Here is an 11780-nt window from a genome sequence, read left to right on the forward strand (position 1 = left end):
TGCTAATCGCCGTCAATTTTTGGCTCCGTTACGTGGTGTTTGATATCATCTCAAAGATTTCGGTGGTCAAGGTTGTCACACCAGAAATGCAGATGAGTTGTTTAATCTTCGACATGCATCATTGCGAAACGTGATTGAACGAATTTTTGGTATCTTCAAATCATGATTCACACTTTTCAAAATGGCTCATCCGTTTTCATTTCAAACACAAGTAGAGTTAGTATTGGCTTGTGCTGGATTACATAACTTTCTTCGAAAGAAGTGTCGTACTGATGAATTTCCAGTCGAAGATGAAGAAGAGAATGTTGCACCGGATGTTGAGAACGATGCAGACAATTTGGAATATCTTTCTCAAAGCCAACTGTCTCAGAGAAATGAAGCTAATGCATGGAGAGCAAGTATTGCTAATGCTATGTGTGAAAATAGGTCAATGTATGAAAACGATCGAAACGAAGATGATGAGACCGAAGATAATGTTTAGGGAGGTGTTTTGATGGATTGTTATACATATGTCGTTGAATTATTATTTTTTTTATATGGATGTTGGATTATTTTTTTAATGGATGTTGACGAATTATAATTTTTGTATGGATGTTAATGATGTAGTTTGAACGAAAAATATGATGTTTGATAAAAAAATATGATGAATTATTTTTGTATGGATGTTTGATCGAATAATATGATGAATTATAAATATGATTAACGAAAACGCAGAGAATTGCTAAACATTCTGGATCGCTAGGACCAGCGACCGCTGGGTGTCCAGCGCTTGCTTGGACTCAGCGATCGCTGGGTCCTAGCAGATTAGAATGTTTAGCAATTTCCTGTGTTTGTTCATTTCGATTTCTACACATCTCCTCAATCTTATATCATCTATCACAATAATAAATTATCAATACAATGAACTCCAAACAATGAATTTAGAAAACAAATAACAAATTCCATCATAACACAAATTCATAGTCGAAATCCAAATTCAAATACAAACCCAAATTAAAAAAATCGTCCAAATAAAACAATCCAAACATTTATCCAAATTTAAAATTTAAAAAGATCACCTACGAGGTCTCCACGCCTCCCACTGACACTGTAACTCGACCATCTGCTGGTCTTGTGCATCAAATCTAGCATTCATGTCTTGCCTCAATGATCCAATTGAAGCGTCGAAATGATTACGGAATGAAGTCAAATCATTATGAAATCGCTGATAGTAATGTCCCGATATTGAACCACCAACTTGTTGATCTTCATTCCCCCCTTCCTCTTCATCTTGATCTTCATCTTCGTTATCCTCTTCTTCATTGCCACCAGCAGCGGATGATGTGCCGACCCCAGAATCACTAAAAGTGGGAGGACGACGGCCAGCTGCAATCTCAGAGTGAACGAACGACCTAACACACTGCCTTTTTGCATGAGGAACTATAGTGAATCGATCAGAAATCAACTGAGCTCCTTTAAGCTCACTAAAATCAATGAATTCAGCCCTGAGTTACTCATGACCATCCTGAGCGCCAGTTATGTTAGTTAGAACTCCGAATGCATATGCCAAACCAGTGACAATGGGACAAAAAGAAGCATAGGCAGAAGACCGTTTCTGCATTTGAGTCATAGCCGACCAAATAAATTGTGAAATGCAAACTTTTGTGCCATTTAAAGCACAAGATAACAGATACACTTCATTTGCATTCACTTTATTTGCCTGCTCCTTTCCAGACACATTATATGCAAGAAATTTGTGCACTATGACCAATGCCGGATCTTTAATGAATCCATTCGACATACCATATGAATTCCAATTATCAAACCCCCGTCAATTCAGTCCAAACTTGATTAGCATTGAATGACCGAGGTCTCTCAGATACCTCACTAGAGGAAAATCCAAATACAACTTTCATTCGTGCCAAACTAACTTGATACTCCCTCCCATTCATCCTAACTGTAATCCTCTTCTTACCACCACGCACAGACATAGTAGTCAAAAATTCATAACACAGAGGATCATATCCAGAAAATTTAATATTCCTAGCAAAAGTATCCATTCCTAAATTCTTCAACAATCTCATTACTCTACCCTCAATTCGAAGATCCGTAATCAAATCAAAATCTAAATAATGAGGAGTAGTAATCTCTGATTCGTTAAATTTTTTAAATATTGTGCCCTCCCATTCAGAAATCAATTGAAAGGGACACATGTACCTTTCAGAGAGATCTTTCTCCTTCTCCTGCTCCGAATATTCCTCTTCCAAATCTTCGTCTCTCCTGATGTTGGCATTTTTTGTTCGAACCATGTTGTCTGTCAGCGGTCGTTGGAGGTGAGCGACGGCGGTAGAGGCGTGGGGTGGCAGCATCCGCACGGTGGAGATGGGAGGTAGCGGTCGCTGGGCTGGGTGGGAAGAGGGAGGGGTTTGCGATGCTTGGAGTTGGAGAAAATAAGAAAATTAGGGCTTCAACGCGTTCTGACCTCTATTTATATCAAGAAGCCAGCGATCGTTGGGCTTCAGCGATCGCTGGGTGTTGAAATTTCAAGTAGCCAGCGAGCGCTGGGTCTCAAATGGTCGCGTGAACCCAGCGCTCGCGGGGCCTGCACCGCTCGCGTGCTCGCAACGACCGCTGGCTTTGTGGATTTCAACTCCGAGAAAATCACGACAAATTCTTGCTAATTCATTGAAAATCCGACCAATAATTCATTCAAAATCATGAAGAATCTGTGAGAATTCTATAGACTTTTAAAATCCACGGACTTTTAAAATCTACATAAGTCTTGAACTAATACACCCCCCTTAATCTCTTGGGATGAGATTCCCAATAGGGAATTTGGTAGTGAAATAAGGTAATGTCACTACTCATTTCTCTCCTGAGGAGATTAAACAAGCAGTCTAAGACAGTGGCAGCAACAAAAGTCCAGGTCTAGAGACGGTTTTACCTTCACAGTCATCAGGAAAATGTGGAACATTCTATCATTCGATATTATGAGTTTTTTGGGTTAACTCCACCAATATGGAAGAATTGTGAGAGGTGAAAATTCGAGCTTCGTCACCTTGATCCCGAAAAAAATATGCTTACGGCTCATCAAAAATTACATACCAATCTATCTAATTGGGTGTATGTATATTGCTAAAATCTTAGCAACATGATTAGAAAAGGTCGTGGGCAAGGTAATTTCTGACAATCAACTTGCTTTTATTTGCAGTAAGCATATTGTGGATTGTATTATTGTGCTAAATGAATCTTTGGCTTCAAGCATGAATAGCAGCTAAAGTATCCTAGCATGTTTTGTGCAGGAACATCATAATGGAATCAAAGCAACGTTTCTCGTTCTTGCCTTCATGTGCTTAATTAGGTTGGACTTTTTGAAAAGAGAAGGCAAACAAGAGATGGGTTTTAAAGTTAACTTTGAAAAAATATACGATTAGGTGTTTTCCCCATTATTTGGGACTTCTTAGTAGCGTTAACCACAGAAAGAAAGAGGTTTGGCCACCTTTCTTTGACAGGTTTCGAGAGAAACTATACGAATGGGAGAAGATGAGTTTATCACTTAGAGGTCGGATTACCCTTTTAAACTTGGTACTTTTTGCGCTACCACTTTTTTACGTATAATTTTTCAAAGCCCCTGCAAGTGTGATTAATCAAATCTCCAAATTACAAAGTAATTTTTTGTTTGGAGAATAAAATTGTAACAAAAATATCTGAGTTAAGTGGAATGTAATTTGTAAAACTAAAAATTTGGGGGTTATTGGGATAAAATATTTGAAATCTTTTAGTTAAGCTCTTATGTGTAAATGGGTGTGGAAATGGCCAAGAGAAGAAGAGTCTCTTTGGGTGAGAATTCTTAAATTTAGGTACGAGTCTTTATTCTGTAGATACCCGATCAATCTTGTTAGAAGAAAACTGTCACTTTGGTAGCATGATTTGCTTGATTTAGTAAATGGGGTTGAGGGTGAGATCTTTTGCAGTAATCTAATTTTTGTGCTAGGAAATGATAGTCGTGCTAGATTTTTGGGAGAATATGTGGTTTAATGAGCGCGTTTGTCTCAAGGATAAATTTCCTTCTCTTTATCATTTATGTTCTAAAAAAAATCTTGATTAGTTAGAGATGTGGGGTTATTCTTGACGACTCTTGGTTTTGGTCCTTTAAATAGAGGCATGTTTTTAATGCTAACAAATTGCATGAGTTTCTCTAATCTATGGAATTTTATTTGCAAGTTCATAATTTTGACTGATAAGGCTGACTCCTAGTGGATGGATTCTTCTCAACCCGTTCAATGTATGATTCTTTGATCTCTGTTGCCTCAATTGTTGTTTCAACCTCACTACTTTCAAAAGTGTGGTGCAAATCAAGTCAAATTAAATTGTTTACTTTTTGCTGAAAACTTCTTCAAGATAGGATTCCTACCAAAGATAACTTGATTAAAAAAACATCGTGTGTGGTGTTGAATCTTTATCTTGCGTCCTCTGCTTAAGAAGCCCGAAAATCGAATAGTTCGTCAAAACGTCGATATATGGTGCAACAACTCGAGTTCAACCTAGTCATTGTGATGAGGAGTAATATGTGCAGAGTAGAGAAAGGATACAAATCAGAGGAATCGATCCCACCAGCGGGACGAGTATGGCAGAAAAAGTACACTCGTTAAAGGAATCATCCTCACCAGAGGAGTCATGCTGATCAGAAGAATCATTCTCACCAGAGGGATTTCATTCACCAGAGACAACTCATCCACCAGAGGAATGGCTCTTGCCAGAGGAATGACTCTTGCCAGAGGAATTATGTTTGCCAGAGAAGTCACCCTCACCAGAGAAGTCATCCTCGCCAGAGAAGTCATCCTCGCCAGAGAAGTCACCTTCACCAGAGAAGTCATCCTCGCCAGAGAAAGTCATCCTCGCCAGAAACGCGGGAGATTTCCCGCGTGAAGGCGAAATCCCTGATATGCCCTTCGATCACGCCAAACGCATGCGCTTGTACCGATTTTACCATTTTACCCTTCCATGTACTCTATAAATAGGTCTCGCACTCGTGTATTGTATTTCACGATATCTCATACTTTTGAATATAACAGCTATTTTCTCTCTCGTGCAAAGTTTCTGATCATTTACTTCGTCTTCTTCAGTCAATCGCACTAGGTATAGTTTATGATTTCACTTTGTAGTTTAGGTGTTGGTTTCGTGAAACACCACATTGTATCTTGGGGACAAATGATGAAGCCCCGAATATCGAGTAATTTGCTAAAGCGTCAACATATGGTACAACATCTCAAGTTCAACCTCGCCTTTGTATCTTGGGGACAAATGATGTAAACTGCAAGCACTTGTAGCTGAACATTATTATCTTATAGATAAAAAGTTCAACTCTTACCTCGACTCCTCAATAAAGATAACATTTACTCCATTTTCGTTTTGTTATTATTATTCCAATTCAATCATTTCTACATTAGTAATAACTTTAATATTATTCAAATTCAATTATTTGTTTTTTACATTATTAATTTGCTTATTGTTGTTTTAACATCTACAATTTATAACAAAAGTTTGTTATTTCAACATTTACCGTATACTATAACAAAAGTCTCTTTTTTTTTGATAAATTATACTCCATTCGTCCTATTTCAAGTGTCTTGTTTCTTTTTGGCAAGATTATTTAGAAAAATGTTAATTAGATTATTAAGTGGTGTAGTGTAGAATTGAAGATGTGACGTGGGCTCCAAATATTTTCACCTTTTGTGATTATTGATGTGGGCCCCAAATATTTCCACATTTTGTAATTACTTTTTTCCATAAAAGGAAACAAGACATTTGAAATTAAACAATCCAAAAAGGAAAATAAGACGACGTCGACGACAACTCGAACTCAGGTCCAGGGTGTTGAACATTAATCACCTACCGCTAGACTAACACACACGTGCAAATTGTTTCTTTGTCATTGCTACCTAAGATCAAAAGTTTTAGTCCGAGTTCAGGTAATCTTTAAAATTATTTATTTATTCGAAAGAAAGAAAAAAGAAGATGAAGATTAATTTCTGCTTATTGTCAAATAATTATTAGTACTGAAAACATTTGAACTTACTGAAATGACTTTGTGCCGGAAGCATACATACGAATTCTTAATTGTGGGGATTCACCTTCTTCCTAATAGTATTAGCAAAAGCGGAAAGTCAAAGAAATCTCTCGCCCTCTCAGGTATCTCTCCATCTTCCAATTCAGCTCAGTTTCATCCATCTCTATCTCTCCATCTTCCAATTCAGCTCAGTTTCATCCATCTCTGTGGTGGTCGTTATTATGAGGTTTCGGATGGTAGTGGCAGTGTGAGAAGCCGCCGCCCTTTGAGAAGGTGAGGGCGGCGGCGGAGGTTGTGGTTACATGTGTGCGTTTTCGTGTGAATTTTATGTATCTGTCTGTGTATATGTTTGTTTGTTGCTTCGTGTGCGTGCGCAGCCGTGTGTACGTGAGTTCTGCGATTCATGGGTTTCCGATGGAGCCTCAATTCGCAGACCTGGTGTCAGCACGGCGGAGTAATTGAACGGAGATTACTCGGCGCAGAGAGAGTTATTATTTGCGTGCTTAGATGAAGGGTTTTGTAGAGCACAGAAAGTAATCTGGTGTCTTTCCGAGCGATGGGGGTTTTAATTTTGACTTGTTTTGTGCAATTTGATAGAATTGGGGGTTTTGAACAAACTATAAGAATTGCAATTTGACCTCTCTATGATCCAGAAATGATAGCTTACCCACGAATACATTTACATTCATCACCAATGACCCCTTAGACTTCCAAGGAACTGCTTTTTGGCTTTTGCTTTATAAAGTTAACGATATGCCTCTTTTAATATATTTTGCGTAAAGACCTCGAAGTTTCATAAAATTATAAAATGATTACCAATTTTGGTAAGATTACAAATTTTACCTTTCAAGATTAATCACTTTAAAGGCCTGGAAACTAAGATGAATAGATTTTTATGTGCTAGGATGGACCATCACACTGAATTTCAAGTCTTCTCTATATTGGACTGGATGCATCTTTGGAAGAGAATATACTCTATTCTGGGAGCATTATCAAATATGGTTGTTATCATTGATCTGTTATGCAACATATGTGAATTAGTTATGACCCACAAGGATCCGTGATATTGATGGCACATATGGGGTCTGTTCTACAATGGACTTGACTAGTCTCACATAATAAGCCAAGTTTGCGTAGTATGTCTTGTTATTTTTCTTATGCAATAGATTATAACTGTTTGCAGTGCTTACCCAATTAGTATGTGTACATGATCACACCATATTTATTATTTTATTGTAGGCTAAGAAAGAGGGTCGAGCAGGGGGGCTAGTGCGGTTGGACAACACTCTCTCTCCCGTTTTAATGTTAGTCATCTGTCATTCCAATGTTTAACATTATATTTTGCCATCTCCAATGTTCCCAATGGATATAAATGCTCTTAGAGGCTTTGATCTGAGTTTTAACGTGTTTTCTTCCTGCATTTGAGTTAACAGTTGATAAATGATAATAGTTAATTGAGTTTTCGTTGTGTCTTTGTTCGCTAGGGAAGAGGGAGTGACATGGATTCACTCTATCCTGTACCTCGTACTTGTGTGCTCGGCTGTACACCTACTCGACACGCATCTTGTCTCCCCAAAACTCAGCATAAACCATCAGAATGTGCGAATTCAAGAAAGCGCCATCAACCCCTCTGCGTTTTCGTTCCGACGGCACTTTCAAAATCCTCCAAGTAGTTTCTAGATATCAAGAAACATGATTCAGTTCGTGTGGAGGCTAATAATTTCTGGGCCTGTTTCTATTATTTTGTTTCCTTTTTTTGTGATTGAATATATATTTGATGGGTTTTGACTTGTGATGCAGGTGGCGGATATGCATTTCGGGAATGGGAAGTTGACTCCATGTAGGGATGTGTTGGAGAGTGAGTTTGTTGGCTGTTCTGACCTCAACACTACCAGGTTTCTTGAGAGGATGATTCAGTTGGAAAAACCTGATTTTGTTGCTTTTACTGGTATTGAATCATTACTCCGTGAACTATTCACTGTATGCAATTGAATTTTATGATTTTGCAAATTAAGTAGTCTTATAGCTTAGTGTAGCTTTTGATAGAGAATAATGCTTACAAGTGACTATCTGATGCTTGGTTTCCGAACACAGTGCTCGACATTGTTCTGTTTACTTGATTTCTTATCTCCTTGGGCTGTTTCCACTTCAGCACTTCTCTAAGTAAAAATAAATATACAATGAAGTGGTTGTTGGCGTGTAACTGACTGAAGCATGGATGAGTATGTCAATTAGTGCTTTCTTTTTGTTGGCAACAACTGAAGCAAGAAGTAGGAAGCTTTAGAATCAACATGTTATTATGCTGGTCTGAAAGTTTAAGATGGAACGACATTTTTGAGACTTCCACTTCATCATTTAACTACAAAAAATCCTAACTCTAGGGGTATGGATATAGGCCATTGGCCAACATAAACGGCTCATTCATTTATTCTTGCCAGCTAAATCCTTTCATTAGATAACTACATAATTGGCTCATTCATTTATTCTTGCCAGCTAAATCCTTTCATTAGATAACTGTCGAAACAAGATACAAATAATTTTCTGAATAACTATGGAAACAAGATACAGAAAGATTCCATTAGATATTGCCTTTTACTCCCTCCGTCCCATTGGGCTTGTCCCATTTGGTTTCGGCACGGTTATTAAGGAGAGTATTAATAGTGTTAAGTGTGTAGATAAAGTAGGAGAGAGAAGGTGATAAAGTAGGAGAGAGAAAGTAATAAAGTGATAAAGTAGGAGTGTTATTTATAGAAATGGGACAAGATCAATGGGACAAACAAAAAAGGAATACAGGACAAGATCAATGGGACGGTGGGAGTAATCTATAGGAATCAAACAATTCCCTTGTTGTTCTAAATAGTCTTGTCCTCAAGGCTGCTCTCTTGTCCATCTGTTATCCATGTGCGCTAACTCGCTCCTGATCACCTTAGTACCCTTCTCCGTTGCTTCCATTAAAGATGCCATCTGGCCCTTCTCCATTGCTTCCATTCAAGATTCCATCTGGTAGAAAGAAGGGCAGTTTGGACAAATTGATAGAGACGTATTAGCAAAAGATAGAAATTGAGGAAAACTCGGTTAATGACTGAAAGAACAATACAGAACTACAGAGAAATAACTGAGGACATGGTTGGTATGATGAACGCAGGAGGGAATGAAATGACGATTCCTACCTCCATTCCATTCTTTTACTTGGTACGTTTTTTCTTAGGAATCACCATTCCTACTTGTATAGGAATAGCCATTCCTTCCACCTACCATGGTATTAGTCCTTCCTTTTCCCCCTCCATTCCATTTCCCCCTCAATTCCATTCTATCATACCAAGCATGTCCTGAGGCCTGAGGGTTTCTGCTACCCAAGTGTAAAGACACTACAAACTAAACTGGCTTCTCTAACGCAAGATATGAAGACATATAACTCGTATTGCTCTGTCAAATGGATTGGTTTTACCCTAGGCACCAGTGTTATGCCATATTAAGAACGGTATAGTGGATTGTTGTTGTGAAATTGTTAGCGCTACTTTTGTAGTGGATTGTTGTGAAATTTTTTAGCGCTACTTTGTTTGAAGTGGTAGATTACATGCTGCTAACATTGTGCTACATTTATTTTATATACCAAACAGACATATGTTCAGTAAGGCTGTATCTGCTTCATTTCAGATAATAGAGGGTTTAAGTTATATATCTAGGCATTTGATTATGTAAACCTCTCATTAGCTAATATACGTCAAAATGAGTATGAGACAGAACTACTTTTGGTATCTCTATTGGATATATACCCATCTCCTTGTGTAAACCTGCCAGGAGACAACATTTTCGGGTCAACTGCTAATGATGCTGCCGAATCCCTGTTACAAGCTTTTGGCCCAGTTATGAAATCAGGAATCCCTTGGGCAGCTATTTTAGGGAACCATGACCAAGAATCTACAATGACTCGTGAAGAGTTGATGTCGTTCTTATCCCTCATGGATTTTTCTTTATCACAAACCTTTCCATCAGTTGAAGATAGTTTTCATCCCGACAAACAGGTTCCAGTTCCAAACATTGATGGCTTTGGAAACTATGATCTCAGAATATGGGGTGCTCCAGGTTCCAATATTGCAAATAGTACTGTCCTCAATTTGTATTTTATTGACAGTGGAGACAGAGCCGTTGTTAATGGGGTTCGAACTTATGATTGGATCAAAGAATCCCAACTTAATTGGCTCCGTAATGTTTCACAAAAACTCCAGGTAAAGGATCTCCTGATACTGAACCTCTATCATTCTAAGTAGTTTAAGTCCCTATTTATTGCCTGTGTATATGTGCTTGTGTTAATGTTTAGCTTCTCCTTGAACCATGTTTTTGACTTTGTTATAATTTCATTGCTTTTTACATGTCATAATTTGGTTTAGTACATGCTTGATGACAAATGCAGTCATGTGTTATAGTGTCTATTGCTTACGATTCATCTATTATGACGCTGTACTGCAGATTTAGAATCAATGACAAGTTTCAGGTGCAGGAAATAAAGCAGGATAGCGGTGAATCATCACTTGGAACGTCTCAATATTCAACTGCCGTTCCTTCATTAACATTCTTCCACATTCCGATTCCTGAAGTGAGACAAGGTCCTATCTACAATTTGGTTGGTCATTATCGAGAGTACGCAGCATGTTCCCTTGTAAACTCTGGTGTGCTCAAGACGCTTGTATCCATGGGAGATGTGAAGGCCGTGTTTATAGGTCATGATCACACGAACGACTTCTGTGGGACTCTAGGAGGCTTATGGTTTTGCTATGGCGGAGGGTTTGGATATCACGGTTATGGGGTCGCTGGGTGGGCGAGACGAGGCAGAGTCATCTTGGCTGAACTCGAGAAGGGGGAGCAGTCGTGGGGCGGAGTGAAGAGGATCAGGACGTGGAAAAGAATCGACGACGAAGTGATGAGCAAGATCGACGAGCAAGTTCTTTGGGAGAGAGGATGATGGTGGAGGGTTTAGTCAAGCAATGGTGACAAATTCAACTGTGCTGATTTGCATGCTGCTATTCTCAATTCAAGCTGCATTAAATGGAACCACACTTCCAGGAATTTTAGGAGTGCATGTAATATAATTTGGTCAGATTTTTAAAAAAAAACAAAAAAAAAAACGAATGTTATGTGAATCTGATTGGGCAAGATCTGTCAAATATTTGGATTCAAGCACATTACTAGCGTTCAATTTTCATACGTATATATGTTGGTCTGTTTCATAGTCTCAGAGTTTTTGTTCTTGCTTTAGTTCCTGTTTCCTTTTTCATTATAATTAAACAAGGACAAGAAAGCTTAGTGGCAGCCCCGCCCTTCAAATTAATTAATCCGGTATATTAGGATGCATGGTGTGTCAATTAAATTTTAATAAAGGACTATTAAATCATTACTGAGTATTGATGAATCTTAGGCTCTTAGCCAATCATGTCTCTACCTTTCAATAGTCAATAATCCAATTTCTTTGTCCCTAATTGGAGATGGATTAATTAGATTGAACAAAATCGTTAAAAAGAAATAGGTTGAACAAAGCAGAGGTGAGGACACAATTAAATTTAGCCGCAACTTATAAATTTCGTGGTATAAATACTAAATATAACAAATAAACTTATATTCACCTATGAGTATAGTTAACATTAATTAGATTATTGTGGTCTTATCATAAAATAGCATAAAGTAGGAGATAAATACGAAATTGGGGAAAGAGGAGCATGCAGTAATACAGGAA

General features: G+C 38.1%; 1 protein-coding gene across 1 annotated transcript; it reads left to right on the forward strand.

Annotated features, from left to right (window-relative positions):
* Positions 1-5983: 5983 nt before the first annotated feature.
* Positions 5984-11285, forward strand: LOC131001604 (probable inactive purple acid phosphatase 28). Its single transcript, XM_057928121.1, is given in 7 exon segments — positions 5984-6171; positions 7289-7353; positions 7534-7657; positions 7659-7718; positions 7850-7997; positions 9851-10278; positions 10545-11285. Coding segments are annotated over 6 exon segments (1230 nt in total). The 5' UTR covers positions 5984-6171; positions 7289-7351; the 3' UTR covers positions 11013-11285.
* The last annotated feature ends 495 nt before the right edge of the window (positions 11286-11780 follow it).

The sequence above is a fragment of the Salvia miltiorrhiza genome, chromosome 8, assembly GCF_028751815.1.
Source record: "Salvia miltiorrhiza cultivar Shanhuang (shh) chromosome 8, IMPLAD_Smil_shh, whole genome shotgun sequence".
Classification (NCBI taxonomy): domain Eukaryota; kingdom Viridiplantae; phylum Streptophyta; class Magnoliopsida; order Lamiales; family Lamiaceae; genus Salvia; species Salvia miltiorrhiza.